This window comes from Fusarium verticillioides, chromosome 6 (genome assembly GCF_000149555.1).
Source record: "Fusarium verticillioides 7600 chromosome 6, whole genome shotgun sequence".
Classification (NCBI taxonomy): Eukaryota; Fungi; Ascomycota; class Sordariomycetes; order Hypocreales; family Nectriaceae; genus Fusarium; species Fusarium verticillioides.
Genome location: NC_031680.1, coordinates 904,973 through 924,165, shown reverse-complemented (window position 1 = coordinate 924,165; position 19,193 = coordinate 904,973). Strand labels below are relative to the sequence as shown.

At 50.9% G+C, this 19,193-nt stretch overlaps 3 protein-coding genes across 3 annotated transcripts; 2 read left to right on the top strand and 1 right to left on the bottom strand.

Moving 5' to 3' along the window:
- Positions 1-634: 634 nt before the first annotated feature.
- Positions 635-9,250, top strand: FVEG_02502 (hypothetical protein). Its single transcript, XM_018889784.1, has 3 exons — positions 635-3,063; positions 3,127-8,185; positions 8,238-9,250. Exons 1-3 carry the CDS (start codon positions 2,593-2,595, stop codon positions 8,366-8,368), a joined length of 5,661 nt encoding a protein of 1,886 aa, XP_018745996.1. The 5' UTR covers positions 635-2,592; the 3' UTR covers positions 8,369-9,250.
- Positions 9,251-9,793: 543 nt separating this feature from the next.
- FVEG_02503 (hypothetical protein) lies at positions 9,794-14,228 on the top strand. The gene is made up of 2 exons (XM_018889785.1): positions 9,794-10,526; positions 10,577-14,228. Exons 1-2 carry the CDS (start codon positions 10,051-10,053, stop codon positions 13,050-13,052), a joined length of 2,952 nt encoding a protein of 983 aa, XP_018745997.1. The 5' UTR covers positions 9,794-10,050; the 3' UTR covers positions 13,053-14,228.
- A 2,359-nt stretch (positions 14,229-16,587) lies between these two features.
- Positions 16,588-17,468, bottom strand: FVEG_15069 (hypothetical protein). The gene is made up of 2 exons (XM_018904161.1): positions 17,299-17,468; positions 16,588-17,075 (listed from the first exon to the last, which is right to left on the bottom strand). Exon 2 carries the CDS (start codon positions 17,012-17,014, stop codon positions 16,694-16,696), a length of 321 nt encoding a protein of 106 aa, XP_018745998.1. The 5' UTR covers positions 17,015-17,075; positions 17,299-17,468; the 3' UTR covers positions 16,588-16,693.
- Between the last annotated feature and the right edge of the window lie 1,725 nt (positions 17,469-19,193).

The following is a 19,193-nucleotide window of genomic DNA, read 5'->3' as shown; positions in this document are numbered from 1 at the left end:
ATTGGGTACGATACCTTACTTTACGCAACCAAGCTGATAAGAAGCAAAGCAACATCGATCATCGAGGCAAACAATGCATTGAGTAAACATGATCGGAACAAAAACAAACAATGACTGAGTAGCTCAGCCTGACTAGCAGATCGAGCTATGTATCATCCAGAGACAAGTGAGCTTTTAGCTAGGTACTATGTACTTTAGCTATCAATAATGCGGTGTCTTTCACGGCCGTCCCACTCTCCACGTTCCACTGTAGGTAGACTCCACGTTCATCCCAGTCATTGATACTTGGATACTCCAGAGCCCAAACAGAAGAGCTCAAGGCTCGAGAGGAATCTGTAGTGCAGTCAGCAGGTCATGCCCCTTGTCCATGTACATTTCGGTACCTTAGCCAGCAGTGCAGCTCTACCTACGCAGGTCCTAAGAACGCAGGGGTAAACAGTGGAAATCATCAGGTACCGTGCAGGACCGCTAAAGCAACAAGGGCCTGTATACCACAAGTCATCCAATCCATAGCTGGCTGGTACTCCGTAGACAGCTAGGAATAGCAACATTCGGGCATTTTTACAGAGGAATTCACTCTAGATAGCCAAGGCTGCTCAGATTCCCATGAATGCACAGCCTACAAACTGGAGCCTGTTCCTTGTTCAAACCTCGTCATTGAGTGAAGTTAGATGGTAGACAGACCCGAAAAAAAGAAGAAAGAGCAGGAATCAGAGTGCTCAGCTTCACTTCACCTCTCGCTTCACCCTGGGCCTGGCCTGAGCTAGCAGCTGTTCCCCCGTCGATACTCCATTCTCCTTACCTGACCGTATCCTCAAATACTTTACACAAAAGTAATTCTAATCCCTCTTCTCTTTCTTCGGCTACGACCTCTCTCTCTCTCTCTCTTTCTTTCTCCTCATACTCGTAATACTAACCCAACAGCAAAACCAATCGATACCGACGGGCGATAGGCGATAGCCCCGAAGGAAACGGAACGGAAACAAAGGGAAAACAGACGGCGCGTTCACTTGACCTCAGTCTTGGATGCCCTCTACCAATCACTCGGCATCGTCGTCCCCCTTTCGATACTGTCCTGTCTTTTAGGTCACCGTCACGGGGCCATCCATTCATTCTTCTTTTTCTAAAGGACAATCGACCCCGACGCGACTCTTTGATAGAACTTGCTCCTCAGCAGTTCTTGTCTTGTCTTGTCTTGCTCTTCAGTTCTTCACTGTGACGGACGGACATCTCAATCGCTAGTGCATCTGCATAATTCCTTTTCCTACTGCATCGTATTTCAGCCAACCTCGGACCCTTTTTCAAGGGCGACATCCCAATTCCTAGCGAAGAACCTCAAACGTCACCGGCCAGCCGCCCTTGAAATCAGTCGATCCACCCCAGTCCACTCTGGAATCGAAAAGAGACTTTGTCGCCGGAGCAGACTCCACCTGAACGTCAGGTACCAGCGCGCACCATAATTATCAACATCGCTCGTTGTCGCGCGCGCTCTCTCTCTCGAGTCTGGACTCATCATCTTTTTTCGTCGTCCTTTTCTCATTCGCCTCAAATCCCAACAAACGCCCACGTCACTGCTGGAAAACTCTGTCTGCGCCTCCTTTGTCGCCTTTGGCTTGGTTGCATTGGTGACAGAGCGCCCCTTGAGCAGTAACGAGCGTTTTTGGCCGTTGGAGATTCTTCGAGTTGCCAATTCCACTCGGGAATGAGCAATAAGATCGCTGTCGCATAAGTCGTCGAGAAAACATTCCAGGAACCAGCACCAGAAGCTCTCTAAATACCACAACTGCCTTGGTCTGCCTCTGCCAGAGGTGCGACGCTTGAACCAGAGTCAAAAGGGGTAAATTCCCACTAATTACTGGTCTCGGTCTCGGTACAACCCACTGTGTGTGTCGTGCAGTCTGCCTGTGCTTTTGCTCTGTTTTGCTTGTGCGTTGTGCGCTTGTGTGCTTTGCGGTACCTGACTAAGGAGAATCGCTGGCGCCCATTCGCCATTCGACCAGTGTGTCAATAATTAGACACACTCTCACCCGCAAATCTGGGCATTTCCAATCGTATTTTCTCTCGACGACCGACCGACATTTCGAGGTTCCTCACGTTTGCGCTGCATTACACTCATTCTTTGAACTCTCTTTACTGCTGAAAGCTCCTTTTGTTTTTGTTACGTTCCTAATCGCCTTTCACTTTCACTTGCACTACTTTCTTCCATAATACTTCTTTTGTTTTTCTGTGGGAATTGCCTTTATTTTTTTTTTTCTCGCAGCCGGGTCTGCTCTCTTACAGCACAGCACCTTAGCTCCAATCTTACGCACTCTCCCTGCAGGTGGCATTGCTGCAATCTGACTGGTGTGCCTAATCTATTACGGTACCGGTACTTTAACAGGTGCTGTACCCCGTCTTTTAACAACAAACACGATCCAGCTTCATTTAGCCAGCACAACACGTTCGAAACTCTCAACACACCACAAACACAGAGCCATCACCCCTGCGACGGGCCTGTTACGTCGTCCGTCTGCGTATCTTGATGGTTTCAAGGCGTGATTGAGGAAGTTTCCCTTGCCCTCTTCGGAAGAGGGCCACTTTTGCTCTGCAATCATGGCTTCTTCACTGTCTTCCGACAAGCCAAGCTTGCCCGCTCCCGGCGCAGCGCAATACGACCCTTTTATCACAACAACACCGCCCGCGCCCGCGCCCGTGCCGGCTCAGCACCGATATTCGAACTACGATCATGATTTTTTCGTGACTGGCCCTGCTTCCCCAGAATCCGCGAAGCGAGCGCTCGCTGCTCATCTGCAGGAGACCGAGCGTCGCCTTGAGGAGGCCGGAAAACTGGGTAATGCCTTGGTTCTCCAGCGCAAGCAACTCACCGAGCAACTTAAGGAGATTGAGAAGGTGAACAACGAGGAGGAACTGTCCCAGGAGCTTCGTGAGCGAATGGTTGGCATTGAGAAGGAGTTTAACACATTGACTCGAGAGTCCGCCCGGAACTTATTGCCCAAGCAAAGAGTTCCCAGCAATGAAGTCAACCCCAATTCACCTTTCGCGCCCGAGAACAAGGGCGGTAGAGTATGTCGCTTCCGCATCCCAGGCAGTAAACGATTTTTTGCAGTTAACTAACATTATTTCCAGCGATCTGTCAGCCCTTCCAAGTTCGAGAGCCAAGCAACAGGGTCGCCTACGAAGTTGACTGTGCCTAATCGCAAGATTCGCAACCAGCCCTCAAACCGAGTTCACGATATCGAGTTCGCCGCCGAAATTAGTACTTCTCTCATCGCGCAAGTTCGCAATCTTCAAGGCGTGCTCGCCGAGCGAGACGAGGAGAATAAGGATCTCAAAGCCGAAAAGGCACGACTCGAGCTTGAAGCAGAGGGGTTTCAGCAACGCTTCAAATCCCTTGATGAGAGCGAGAATCGATACAAGGAGGAGAACTGGAATCTTGAGACCAAGTTGCAAGAGCTCACTGCTCAACACAAGGAAGCTTTGGATCGTGAGAAGAAACTCACTCAGTCTCTTAATGTCATAAAGACGGAAAAAGTGACTATTCAGCGAGAACTTGATGAGGTCAAGGTGCACCACGCACGATTAATTGACCAACATGCTGCTGCCGTTAAGCAACACGATATTGAGCTTGGTACTGTCAAGCGCAATATTGCCATGGCAGAGGGCGAGCGTGCTGCTATGCAACGCCGAATCGATGACCTTACTGGACAGAACCAAGAGCTCGCCAGGGCCTTCGCATCTCAGCGACGTACCGTCACAGAACTGGAGCCCAGCATCCGTGCCAGTGACGACGATCTCGAATCATCCGCCGACCATCTCACTCCCGACCATTCGCCGCCAGTATCCCCTATCAAGGGCACTCCCCGCCATGCCATGCTTGAGACCGAGACTATGAAGTCATCTCTCTCCCATGCTCAGCGAACCATCCAGAGTCAACGAGGTCTGCTCCACCGTGAGAAGACCGAAAAGCTTGAGCTTCGACGTATTATTCAGGATCTTCGCGATGATCTCGAGAAAGCACGAAGCGATGCGGGTGAACACAAGCCCCACCGAAAGTCTCGTGTCAAGGAGTCTAAGGAATTCAAGAAGCCTCCTCGTCTGCTTGGATCGTTCCGCTCCAGCAGACAAGAGGTTATCACTGACGACGGCGAGTGGGAAGACCAGAATGATGTTTCTCCTCGCGCCTCGGTCTCGCCAATGATCTCCAGGTCTTCTCTCAGCAATAGCACCCAGACTATTCTCCCTAGTATTGAGACCTCTCACCCAACGGATACTGAGCAGTTCGAAACCGCTAATGAAGGTGGCGAGTCTGCATTTGAGACCGCCAACGAGCGTGGTACCGAGACTGAGGACTTCCAAACCGGGGCCGAGGAAATGTCAGGTAGTGATGATACTGAGACTGAGGGTACGACCCGAGGCTTCGGTAGCATGAAGAATGCTCCACGACTTCCCGCCGGCTTCACTCGCCATGCAAGCAGCAACTCACTGCATAGCACTGCATCGACTTCTGGCGACGAGGACGACTACTCATACACCAAGACGCCAACTGGCACCATTGGTTCCCAGAGAAGCAGCCGTTTCCGTATGAGCCGTAGCATTTTCAATCGCTCCAGACAAGTCAGCGAGGAGCCTACCTTCCAGAGCAGCCCCGTCAGCTTTGCCAGCAGTCGAGAGGGAACACCCCAGACCGGCGGACAGAGCCTGTTTGCCGAGCTGCAAGATTTCGGCGGTAGTGACGACGATTCAGCCGGTCCTGGTACACCCAGTCGCATGCGCGCTCGTTCTATGACTCCTGGTTCTATTCGCCGGGGATCATCACCACGGCCTGCGGTACCCCCCATGCCTAAGGTTATCATGGTTGACAGTGGTATGATGACTGAGCCTGTTAGGATCGTTCCCCGACTTTCTGGCCTCGGAACGTCGCAGATGTCTACCACTGGTGTCATGACGGATGATGGAGATGAACACTTCGCTGAGTCGCCTGTTAGTGTTGTGGCAGCGATCCGACGTGCTTCTATGCATTCTTCGATTGGACCATCTGGCGATCGTGATCGCCGTATCCCCTCTTGGGCATATGACAGTCTCGCTGACTCTAGGCCAATTTCTATGGTCTACAGTGACGCTGGTGCTCAGCATGACCCCGATATGGAGAAGAACTTGGCTCTGTTCCCAGCTCCTCCATCTATGCTACCCATCCTGCCTCCCAACTTGACTATGTCCTCGATCGCATCTGAGGAGGTTGAGCCCGTTTTGGAGCCTGAAGTTGTTCCAACTCCTCCAGCATTGACTTTCACAGCTCTTTCTAACCAGAGCGTTGAGCCTGTGTCTGAGCCAGGTAGCCCTGTTCCCGACCTGACAATGACCTCGATCATTTCTCAAGAGCTTGAGCCTCGCGCTGAGCCTGTCGTCCTGCCTCCAGCTCTCAGCTTGTCTGGCATTGTGGCTCATAGCCTCGAGCCCAAGGCCGAGCCTGAGGTGCCTCTGCCTGATCTGTCCATGGCTGCTATTGTCACTGAACAGGTTGAGCCTATCGTAGAGCCTGAGATTCCAGCTCCAGCCCTGAGCCTCTCCTCCATCTCAACTGAGATTGTTGATCCGATTGCCGAACCACCTGTGGAGCCTGTCATGTTCATGCCACCACCTCCGGTTCTGTCCATGTCCTCAATTATTGGCGAGCACGTTAAGCCTATCGCCCACAAGAACCCCGAGCTTAGCATCTCTAACATTAGAGGAGAGAACATTGAGCCCATTACTGAGCCCGCTGTTCCCGCTCCTGAGCTTCTTATGTCCACCATTCGAAGCGAGCATGTTGCGCCAGTTGCGGAGCCTGAGCCCGAGGCTGTTATCCCGGTTGTTGTCGCTCCTTCTCTGCCTCCCGCTCCCGCTCTGAGTTTCTCTGCTATCCAAGGAGAAAATGTCGAACCTGTCGCTAGCGAGGCACCCGAGCTTGCAATGTCTAACATTGTGGGTGAAGCAGTCGAGCCTGTCGCTGAGCCAGCACCAGTGCCTGTCATCCCTGAACTCACCATCTCAACCATTCATGGTGAACAGGTCGAGCCAGTTATCGAGTCGGCTCCTGAGCTGTCTATCTCTACGATCCAGCAAGAATATGTTGAGCCCACGGATCTCCCTGCCCCTGATCTGGCTCTGTCTTCCATTGCTGTTCAGTCCGTCGAGCCCATCAGCGAGCCAGAAAAGGTAGTTCTCAAGCCATCTCTGAATCTGTCATCTATCTATACCGAGGCTTGTGAGCCTCGTGAGGAGCTTCCTCCCACCCCCACTACTCTCGTGTTTTCTGGTCTGTCTACACAGAATGTCGAGCCTGTGTCTGAGCCGGCCCCATCGCTGACTTGGTCTGGTATCACCTCTGAGAACGTCAAGCCTGTTCTTGAGCCTCTTTCTCTGCCTCCTACTCTCGTAATGTCCGAAATCGCGACTGAAAGTGTCGAGCCTGTCAGCCCTGTCTACAAGACACCTACGTTACCTGCTTTTGCATTCTCTAACATCGAGTCTGTTGAAACCTTCCCCGTCTCTCCTCGAACCCCCAAGAGAGATGGATTCATTCTGCCACGTGACATGAAGTCACCTTTCATAGAGCAGGATGTCCCCAGAACACCTGAGAACCAGCGTGGCATTGATCAAGGGTCATCACCTCTCATGGTTGACGATGAGAACGGCCAATCTCCTAGTGATACTCCTGAGCCTGCCACTCCGGACTCGGAGCGGCCTTACGACAAGCCTGTAGTTATTATGAACGACCAGGGTGCGCAGACATCTCTCACCGCTGATGTCATTGACGCCATGTTCAAGGCTCGTGCTCAGTCTGCCTTCAGCCACCAGAAGAGCCTGTCGATGGCCAGTATTCGAACTCCTGGAACCACTGGCACATCTGGAACGGTCCGCATTCGCCGATCACAGGAGATGTTCGAGACTCCAAGCCAGCACGAGCGTGACACTGATGATGTCTTCAACACCAGCCCCATCCGTCGCCCTGGAAGCTCCAGAAGTGGCAGGGCATCCATCCAAGATGCTCCTCCTCTGCCTGCGAACCACCGCCAAGCCATCGAGGCTGCACGATCCAACTCCTCTCACGGCCCTCAGAACAACATGGGACCACCTCTCTGGCCTGCTTCAGCGCTTAAGCAAAGGCCAACGACCCCAGGAAACGCGGCTGCCTCACCAGCGTCCACTGCTCGCGCCACGCCTACCCAGCGTACTGTCCGAAACCCTGTCAGCTACGGTGAGCTCGGAAGACAATCGCCATCGAAGCATACAGCGGCATCTAGGAAGTCCTCTGTATCCTCGTTCGCCTCAGAGCTTGATACTCGATTTAACATGCGCCCTGGCGAGATGGGCATGGATCCTTCCGGCTTCGGACCCAACACTGATCCCCGCATGATCCAGGCTATCACCCAGACCATGATTGGTGAGTATCTGTGGAAGTACACTCGCAAGACAGGCCGTGGAGAGATGTCGGAGAACCGACATCGCCGCTACTTCTGGGTTCACCCTTACACCAGGACTCTTTACTGGAGCGACCGAGACCCTTCAACTGCTGGTCGCACTGAGCTCAAGGCCAAGAGTGTTCCTATCGAGGCTGTGCGTGTCGTTACTGACGATAACCCCAGTCCTCCTGGACTCCATCGCAAGAGCTTGGTCATCATCTCTCCTGGACGAACCATCAAGTTCACTTGCGCAACCGGACAACGACACGAGACCTGGTTCAACTCTCTTTCGTACCTGCTTCTCCGCACCAACAATGAACAAGCTAATGTCGAGGACATGGCGGAGAACTTCACTCGAGAGGATGTTGATGAATTCAACCCCCACTTTGGACAGCGCGCGGCTAACGGGACACGACCTGGAGCACCCCCCTCTCTGTCGTCTTATAACTCTCGAACAACCCGTAATGAGTCGCCTGCAGTTGGTATGTCTATGAACATTCCAACTCTGACACCCAAGGCTCAGCCACAGCGCCCCGCTGGAACACTGAGCAAATTGAGTGGTTATTGGAAGGGAAGCCAGCTGTCTGGCACTCTCACAAGTCGCCGCGGCCGTGACAGTGCCCACAACGTTAACATTTATGAAGCCAGCGAGGCCCATGACAGTGCCGAGGATGTGAGGGAGATCATCGAGCGGCAGGATAGGGAAGCTGACCGTCTCGAGAATGTCCGAGCATGCTGCGATGGTAAGTTCAGATGGTAGCAAGAACGAGAGTACATATACTAACAGTGCCCCAGGCAAACATGATGTCGGAACTCTCCACCATTTCTCCAAGCGAGGCCGTCATGGCAACAGCACTCACACGCACTCTCACCCAGGACTTACACACTCTCATACTACTATGTCTTCTCTACGCTCTCGAGTTTAAGCACATGCGGACTCATTCACCTACACATTTATTCCATTACCTGTAGAACACCATTTCGAGCAATACACTGTTGTATGGCGAACACCAACTGTTACGATCGACATCCTTCACGGACTTTCACGAGACTTATGATTTTCTTGACTTTTCTGCTGCGCGCCCTTGACAATGAACCCAAGAGCACTGCGACCAAAAGACTATAATCACTTCACTACAGCCAAACACCGGCTACGACCTGTCAAACCTTTCCTACTTTGTCTCTGTTTCTTATAATACTGTATGCAACCACCATTGCAGCCGACCATTCAACCTACCACAATTAGATCTGCCGATCGAGTCTAGTATCGACGGAGACTGAAAAACACCAAAAAACATCAACGCACCACACCACACCACACTGCATTTTAGCCAACACATTATTTGTTTGAGCAGACCTCTCTCAATCGGATCAGCGCATGGAAAGCCGGGAACGGACCTACAGGAGTTTTTGTCTTGTTTACTATCCAGGTGTTGTCTAGTATAGCGCAGCTCACCTGAGAAGTATTGATTCATGTAATGTTCTCGAGGCTGTGGTCAAAAGAGAAGAAGGAGCTTGCGTATAGACGCGATGTGCTTGGAGAGTTTCTAGGCGAGGGGTATTGATGACTGAATGAAATTTTCGTATTAGACTGATTGATTGATGTTGGCGTTGTGAGGTCTCGATGTCTACTTTATTACTGTTCATTTCGACTCGTAACGACTTTTGAAAGCAAGTGATTCGTTTAATGGTTCCAGACAGCCCAACATTATCTTTTAAGCCATGAAATGTTGAGTTTACGGGCTGTTTGCGCTTGTTAACCGAGGCGGAGGACAGATTTCACTTGACAGTGGTCATATAGCCTCCACCCAGAGACCAGAGACCAGAGACCAGAGACCAGACACCAGAGAGGCCTTGTGATGCCTCCACTGGATTTTGAGTTTCAGGTCCCAGCAGAACAGCCTCGACTTTCGGGCATGGTTGTTAGTGCGGTACGTTTTTCAGCCCATTCCCATCGAAGAATTAGTGCTTCTACAGCGATCATCAAAGTTAGTAGTTTTGCCAAATCAAGTATCTTGTTGTACGTCAGAGAACAGCACGTCTCACGAGGTACAGGGCCTGAGAGATACTTATTTACTGCCCGGATATAATCATAAGAAAGTCAGTGACGGATCACTGCATTTTCCACCGAGACCCGCTGAAGGTCCTTCATTCTTTTACCGCTGTCTCCGTGAATATTTTGTCTCTCTACAAGGTCAAGGTACCTTGTCCTACCTAGTCGTGAACGGCGGGGGAGGCCTGTCAGCCAGTGGATTCATCACATGACGTATGTAGCCCGTAAGCTCGAGGTACCTTCCCAAGGTTAGGTAGGTAGGTTGGCTTGGTATGGTACCTCTAGCCTCTAGCGGTGTCACTTACATACACTCACTTGAAAGTGCCAACCTATCAACTAACTCCGCGTATAATCTTTCCGTCTCCCCCAACCAAGATCTCGCATCGTCAACTACCTTTTGCTCCCTTCAGTACCTGATCGACCTTGATCTTTTCCTCTCCATCCGATGCGTTCTTCTCGCTGTATCCTCTAGCTATAGTCTAGGGTGTAGTATAGTGCCCCTCCTGCGCACAAAGCTCCCTTGAGAGAGCCTTTGTGGCTCCGGAATTCGGAGCCATGGCCAGCTTCAAGTCTCTTCTTATAGCATACGTCCTCGGCGGTTTGACCTTTATACCGCTGGTGATAGTGTCTGTGCTGGCGTTCATATTCTATACCTCTCCCATCGTCGACGACACCGCCAACGAACCGAAATACAGCCCCATCGTCGATAAGGACGATGATACAACCGCTCTCGAGGCCGCTAAGCGGTCGCACAAGAAGGACAACCGCGCCCACGAAAACGACCTCGATGTAGCCGCCGGCTTCTTCGCTGTGTGCAGAGAGTACACGCCTATGGGGATCAATGCGAAGCCTATCGAACGGCCAACGCCCGTGGGATCTACGACCGTGGCCCCTTCGAGCCCCAGTGTCTATCAGACCATGTACCGGAGCATATTCGAGAGGAAGCCCACACCAGGACCTCTAGACAACAACAGTAACAGCACGAGTCAACGGCCCAAGAACGCGGGCAACGTTTTCTATGTGGTGTTGAGGTTTGTGCAGCTTATCCATACCCCACATCCCTTTGCTGACCTTTGTCCAGACATGGCCATCTTATGTTGTTCGACGACGAAGAACAGGTTGAAGTCCGACATGTTGTTTCCCTGGCATACCACGATATCAGTATATACTCAGGCGGTGATGTCACTCCTGAAGGCGAACTCTTCATCAAGCGAAATGCGATCCGACTATCCCGAAAACAGGCTGGTACCGAACTGACTTCTGATAGCCCTGTTTCTAAACCTTTCTTCCTATTCTCTGAAAACTGTTCAGCAAAAGAGGATTTCTACTTTGCCCTGCTCAAAAACCAAGAGCAGAGTTTCGGGGTGGACGGCCAAGTGCCGAAGCCATTGCATTTCGATGTTAAGAATATCATCTCACTGGTCCAGAAGCTTCACTCTACGGAAGAGAACATCCATTCGAGATGGCTAAATGCATTGCTTGGGAGGGTCTTCTTAGGAATCAACCAGACGAAGGATATCGAGACTTTCATCCGTGAGAAGCTCACTAAAAAGATCTCCCGTGTTAAACGACCTTCATTTCTTACTCACATTACCATCAATGGAATTGACACCGGCTCGGCAGCACCTTACTTTACGAACTTCAAACTCAAGGATCTTACAGTTGAGGGAGAATGTGTCGTTGAAGCCGACGTCAAATACTCGGGAAATGCTCGTATTGAAATCGCTGCCACAGCAAAGATCGACCTCGGCGCTAGATTTAAAGCACGGGAAGTCAACCTTGTCCTTGCAGCTGTTCTCAAGAGAGCTGAGGGCCATATGCTGTTCAAGATCAAACCGCCACCAAGCAACCGAGTTTGGGTAGCTTTCCAGAGCATGCCCAAGATGGAAATGGATATCGAACCCATCGTTAGTGCGAGACAAATCACTTATACAGTCATCCTTCGACAGATCGAGAATCGTATAAAGGAAGTCATTGCAGAAACAGTCGTGTTGCCATTCTGGGATGATATGCCCTTTTTCAAGACGGAGCACAAGCAGTGGCGAGGCGGTATCTTTGAAGGAGATGACGCCACGGTTCCCACTAATGATGCTGAAAGTATAGTCGCTGCAGCAGGAGATGTTGCAGCTGTCAGCCATCTTGATGGAAACCCGGACTTAACAGAGGAGACGAAACCCCTGGAAAAAAGCCAGACAGTTCCAGTCATGGAAGCAACACCACCGCCAACGGGTCTCTTTGGGCGCAGACTTAGCAGGACAGGCACAAACCCTCAAGCTTCTGTTTCTGCTTCTGCTTCATCAACCAGTGTCGACTCCAAGGGACCGGGTGCAAGCCCAGTATTGAAGCCCAAGATCTCCAAGGCGTCCCTACAGCCTATCGTGGGTACTGATGCCGCTCATGCTGACATTTTCAAGCCATCGACATCACCCCCTGATCATGCTACTAATTACATGGCGGCTCTGCACTCCCGCTCACACGACGCTTCCCCCAAGCCCCCCCAGACTTCAGATGCGCCTCTGGAGTCATCGTCTGCTTCCCAAAGGTCAACCCGGTCTTCACGCTCTTCCTCATCAGTAAACGAAGCCCTCAACAATGATGTACCGGAAGACACTCAGAAGACTCCTGTTGCCATCGGCCGCCGTAATACGACCTCGTCGACTGGTTCATCTCACACTGATGAAAGACCAGGTTCCTCTGCTGTCTCCTTGAAAGAGTCCATCAAGAGCCAGACAGGGTCACTGGGAAGGAGTTTCTTTACACGGCGTGAGCATCCGGAGGTACCCGTTCAAGTGGACGAGGAGTCGGACCACAGTGAAGCTTCTCGAGACCACCCGAATAATCCACTCCAGAGACAGACTACGCTGGCGGCTGTTTCAAATGCAGCATTGCAAGCCAAACAATGGGGTTGGAACGCTTATCAACGACACAAGGAAGCACGCAGACAGGCAGAGCAAGCAAACCATCTTGATCTCAGCCAGCCCATGGGAAGAGGTCAACCACTACCTCCTCCAGGAACGCCTCTCCCTAAGCCTACAAATGGCATGACGCGGATAGCACCCCCGATGAGTGTTCCTGCGAGGAAGCCAGTCCCTGGACACAATTCGGTAGAGTCTCTTGAGACTCACCACGAAAGCCATCCTGAGCACGAGCATGAGCATGAGAAGCATGGCGACCACCGTCCTCCCTTCTCTTCTCGCGGACGGCGTAGACAGAGCCACGCACCTGAACCGGACAATGGACAGAATGTATTCGTCGTTGCCGCCCCAGAGGACTCTCAGCCCGCTACGCCATCGGGCGATGACCCTTCAAATCATCAAGTGTGGGCTTCCAGTGATGAGCAGACAGTGACAGATAGCGGAACATCTCATCCTCCCTCGATGATCACCAACGAATCCTCACTCGTGCAAGATGAAAAGTCAGCTAGCCCTGTAGAGCCAAAACCTGCCGCTCCAGCAGCAGCAGACGACGACGATGACTTTTCTGGATGGATGGATAACGAACCGTTAGATATGGAAATCAATGACCCTGTACAGCCAACTGTACAGGAAGTCAAGTAACACACACACACACACACAGAGAGAGAGAGAGAATCAGGCGTTCTGGACTATGACAGGCTGGGGATGACTACAAGTTCCTGATAGAGCAAGCTTCCTTCGGACTTACCTTTCTTATAATTATTGTTGGATCGGCGTTGCTGGACGGTGGATGGGCTCTTGGTTATAGGTGCTACATCAGATATACCTCAAGAATTGAGTAGTAAGTAATTACACGCAGCCTGCACTGTACATCGAAATGGTTGTATATGCCATTCGATTGCAAGTGTCGTTGGATGAGCTCTATTTGTCTTGAGCCGTCGGTCGAGCACATGAACGAATGGTGCTTGAACATGCCAGACAGCGAGCATTCCTACAAGCGCGTCCCGGTTTGACATCCCTTAGCTCACCAAACAGAACGATAGTCGGCTGGTAATACTTTGGGAGCATTGATTTGTTCGACAACAGCTTGCCTTGACTTCAAAGCAACCCTCAATGTCTTCGAGATTGTGACAAATTCCAAAGTGCAATGAGAAAATGCCCTCGTTGTGATGTTCTCTGCTCGGCTAACGGCATCTTTGACCCTCACATACATCAATGATCGGCTTACGATTGCTATAAACCATACCGTAAAGATAATCAGACAACAGCATGGTTGCTGCACTTGCAAGAGAATATTCTCACATGGTCATTTCACCGGGTGGTTATCGCAGTAAAGCCCCCACGTGTTAGTCACAAAGCAGTTGAGTCGTGGACGATCTCGGGAAGACATTCCTTTGCCAGAGACGCCCCTTGATAGATAAAACACAGAGGCAAATGCAAGACAAAGATCGTGAAAGTTCCGTAACGCCGAGATGGAGGTATTGAAAGAAAATGAATGCAGCAGGCATTGTGTTGTGTCGGGTTCCGGGGGGGCCAACTGGACAGCATAGCATGGTCATGCCTGATTTTCATTGTTGCATTCACTTTGCCACCACTCGGCAGCAGTACAAGTGTCAGCTACCAGCCGATAACAGTTCTGAGCTTGCTCGTCTTCGCACCGAGCGAGTGTTTCATGTGCCCTCGTGTATATCGCATCGGCAGAGTAAGCACAAAGAAATGACGTCCAGTGCTCACTGTAACCTGTAACCAGCCTGGAAGGTAGCAGCTCAACACACCCACCAAACAGTCTACCTACCTATACCCTCGGTTCTTGAGAACGGACAAGCGGGAGAAGGTCATATCGAGATCCTGCCTGCTGCTTCAACATTGACCCAAGTTGGTGTGAGTGATGTTATGCGACAGAAAGTATTGAGCCAGGGCAGAATGCAGCTTTCTTGATGATTGGGTCTGCTCTCAGCCCAACTCAGATCACGGCTTCGTGAAAATTATACTGTGTAGCACCATCTAGGCTTTGTAAAGGGTGCGCAATGGCCGATTTGAGTACTGCTTTCCCGCCACCGATGCACCCCAAATGCAGATGAATTTGGTGATACCCAACGCAGAGAATCGCGTGGCAGACTCCATCACCATTAGGTAGTTTTAGTCTGGTCCCCCAGGATCTTCGTTGGACTTAGAGCAGACATCTCCGCCAAGAATATGGGGTACATGGCGGGGGAAAACGGAAGTGGCTTGGTCCTCATCCACAGTTATCCTCGTAGTAGTACGGATACAGAAGATAGATAGCTTCTCAGCTGAGTTTGAAGCTTTTGGCGTACCTAGGTGCGGGTGCCTGTCTCAACAACGTTATGTGTTTCTTGGGCGAAATCACGGAGCCAAGAAAAGCCAAGGTTCGAGGGATGAGCTGTGCCGCTGAGAATGCACGTTGCTGCGTTGAGAAAAGAGCTTGTTGCCCTTCATCTAAAATAGTAGGTAAGTTAGGCATCGCACTGTCTTTCTTGGCCGCGGGAGCCCCTCGTCAGTCGAGTTACAGTACAAATGGTAAGCTTGTTAAAAAGCTTGTGGTCAGTTGAGTTGCGCGGCCAAGCCGACGCCAAAGGGGCCTAGAAAAGATGCATGGAAAGAGTAAACATACCCAGACCAGCCAGATCATGGTAGCCCTTGTCAGATGCTCGGCGATCCTCGAATTGACCAATCCCGTGGCTGCCTTTGAGCGCCGAGAGACTGAGGGGAGAGGCTCGATAGCATCATCTCACCCCTCATCTCAGTAATATAACCGACAAGTAGGGTAAAACGCCAACCCTTGGTGACATGCCTTGTGCGGCGTCTACAACTGCCACTCGTCATTGAGACTGACGCCGTAACCTGGATCGATATAGCTTCCTTGAGTTTAAATGTCATGCTGCAGTTCTGTAGTTAGGTACTGTACTGTAACCGCGACCCCACGTCTCATCATGATACGTAATTGGTGTGTCTGGACGAGACTCGCTCGCTCGCTCTGCCGTACCGAAGCATGTCATGGCATGGCATTGACAAACGACAGGTGCGCTTATTCCAGCAGAATCTCAGTTCAAGAAAAGCTGAATCCATCGAGAGAATGATGATGCTCTATGTGCCGAGACGAATGACGCCAACATGGCCTGAACAGTCCATGGCTGATGCTGCTGTTGATTCATTCCACCCATCAGATTGCACCACAGCAAGCAATTGAGTTGTGATGGATGGAGCTCGTGTTTCCAGACTGTTGGATTCAGTCTAATGGAGCCACTTACCAACTCAGGCAAGTAAGTAAAAAGTTATCCGCTGAAAGCCGTTCAATGTGCCTTGTTAGCTTGCTTGGCTTGGCTAAGTTGGACTTGTTGTGGTGAGGCATTTTCTGTCCTCGTCAACTCTCAAGCGGAGCCTGTCTGTGTCGCACTGTAACTACCAGACTTATCCATACAGACAGTACAGTGCTGATGCACATGTCCTCTCATAATATGCCCTGGCCTTGTACGTGTCAGGTCTTGCACTTTCAGCGGGTCTCGAGTCTGGAACATCGTGGGCGTTAACATGGCAGATTTCGCCAAGCAATTGACCAAACAAGAAGAGCAGTTCATGTCTGCCTGCACCTGGGCACCGTGAATGATCATGGCCTGAGAGTTTACAATTGATACGACAGGGGGAGTGGTTCATTGAATAGCAGCTCTTTTGCGTCTTCGAGCTGGCCTGGCATCAAGAGAGTGTCACAGGGCTGAGTAACAATGTCATACCTATTCATGCTCTGGAAAAAACGTGAGAACTCCATGCATGCCAGACATCGAAACAACGCCAGGTCCAGTGCATCAGCGTGGGATGATGTCTAGGGCCCTGCAGTTGCCAGCCGGCAGTGAGACGCCGTTGTCGACAGATCCAATGTCAAATTGAACGACGATAGCGTCGTGTAAGCTAACCACGGGCGGACCGACATTGGCCACGGATGCACACTCCCTCCTGGTCGTAGCTGGCACAGTTATCTGAACTGGATCTAACTTCGGACCACGCGTTATCAGTAACTGTTCTTCGGCTTCACCTTTCAGATGCGAGCCGCGCCTAAGCTTTCGTTTGACTTTTGTGTATCATCAACAGGATGACTTGGTCTTTACCGTCCTAGGTGTAGTACGTCTCAATCCAAAAAGAGTGATCGAAAAGGTGTGGCAAGATCCGGCATTTGCTTAGATCTTGAAGGTGCCTCACCAGACCATTTAGGCTTAGCTATCTTGAGGGTGTTGCGATGTTCAAGCCAATCGACGCGATATTCCATGGGCTCATGCAAGTCTTATCCGCCACTGTTTGATGCACGATGCAAACCTTTCAATTTTCGCAATCCAATAGCATATATTTGCGGGCCAACGGGGCCAAGAAAGCAACCTCTCCGACATCAGCGCCGTGATCAGGTAATTATCGTTCCCATTGACGTTGTTCAACTGGAGCTTCTTGGCGTCCCTTCTGCCTGTATGGCATGACAAGTTCATGGATGAATCTGGAGGTCCTCGACTTAGTCTCGCAACCATCATGAGAGTACCCCGATAGGATCGAAGGATCTTGGTCGATGAGCCTGCATTGCAGTAAAGAATTCGCTGTCTCATTCGTAGGACCTTGAGACCGGCTATAAAACTCACGAGGCAAAAGCCGGCTTGGTGATGCAGACTACTGTTCGTTAGCTCAGATGTAAGTGCAAGTTTCTTGGATATCGGCATGTGTGATAATGATAGCAGCGGAGTCAATACTGGAGAGAGCCACTTCATATCATGGGTATGGAGCAACTGAGCATAGAGAGAGCACTCGAGGGTTGACGCTGTACTTTGAGTTCCTATGTCATGGTGTCGCTTGTAGATATTACGTGCTCGCAACTGACGTCTTTTGCACTTACAACAACTTCCAAATCCTCTGATCTCAGCTCATATGAGGCGACCGTGCGTTCAGCTTGAGTGCCCTCGCGTGTCGGTACGTGTTGGTGTCAATTCTCATGATGACAAGATTCATGCCTGACGCAGAAGATAAAAACCATGTGTAACAGCATGCTTCAGCATGATCTTCATGTTTGTCACTCGATGGCCCGGTGGTGAGGTACCACTCGATGAAGTTTCTCTCGGTCAAGCATCAGTATCTGATCAGAGTCCTCTTACCCAGTCTGTCAAGACCCTTGTAAATGCCTTGCTTGGCATCCTTGAGCAATCGACTCTTTGGGCTTGATGTTTGACCCTTGCCAAAACGTAAAAGCGATTTGCAAAGCACGTTCGGCAGATCACCATCAAGGCTACGGTGAAGACAGAAATTAAGGTAGAATTAAACAATTAACCCATGGACGATGTAGCAGCGCCCGTCCGCCAAGCACTGCCGGTGCGGTGGCCCAAATTGCCAAAGTGAACCACGGATTTTAAAGCACTCTAAGTGCCGTGTTTGAGTCAATGTGAGATTATTTGCAGGTGGTGAAGCTCAAGAACTTGACTTGACAGCCTCATAATTGAACCTTGACCCCTGATCAGCAGTAAATACCTGAATACCAAGGCCTTAGTTTGAGCCCGTCAAGGCATCACAAAATGTCAGCACTGCCATCGGGCACGGGCCGACAGAAACTCAGTTTGAATTGAAAACGACGGTCGATCGTGAGTTGTTTAACTCAACGTGTACAAGACTTTGTTTCTTACACGCGGATAACCTACGGCCAAGACAGGATTAACGATATCAAATATCCAATGAGCGATCGAGAGTGTGTTAGAGACACAAGAGACAAGGGACCGTGCCACGGGAGATCCAGGGATCAACTCCACTTCCTTGTCTCTCCGGGGCGCATATGACGCACTCGTACCCGTGTCAGCCATCCCTGTCATGCAGAGGCGAGAAAGATGGCTTGAATGGTGTGGCCTGGGGTGGGCGTGGAATGGAGATCCCGCACCGGACTGGTTTTGGAGGAGCTCGCGACCTTAGTAGGCTCTTCCAGGTTTATGAAACCACGAGATCACTCAACCTAGAAAAAACAGCCGCTGCAGGCGCGTGTGAATATGACGATAGAGTCATAGGCTTCCTGAGATCGAGAAGGACGGGATAGGATTCCACCAACTATGAGTTGTGATTAAAGGCGAGTTAGGCAGCCCTAGAAAGGTCCCTTGATTCGCTGCGCTGGTCAAGATCTTGGTGTCGAGCCACTCAGGGCTGCCAGAACAGGGGGCACATTCACGGTCTTGGCGACAAGGGACTGAAAATGCCAGACAATGCAGACATCATTGTGGTGAAGCCAGATTTGCGGTGCGACCTCTGTATACCCTTGATTCGCGAATAGGTGGAAATTTTGATGACCATCATTTCCTGTTTTTGTTATTTGATTGATGCCTGGAGAGGTTCCTTATTTCTGGCTTGCTTTTAGAGAGATCACAGAACACAGACCGACACTTCACGCCAGGGGGCTTCCCGAAATCCAATTTGCGCTTAATCAAATCCCATGCGATTTGCGTTGCACACAAGGAACGTAAATGCCGCTTGGTATGTCTATCAACGCCGATCAGGCGTGGCAGGTATGAGTTAGAATTCAAGCTTACTTTGAATAATCTCAAACCGCCGCGCAACTTGTCTTACTTGTGCGTCACTTTGAGGCGCAATCGCAATGCAGCGAGAGCTTTGACGGTGGAGGACGCGCATACGCAGATCTGTGCCAAAGGACATTCGTCGTCCGGCTACACCACAGCACCTTGCGTGCGCGTCTCTGGCGAAGTTGAACAGGGGACACTGCAGACAGGAGTGACGAAGTGAAGGCGATCAGGGTCGGCA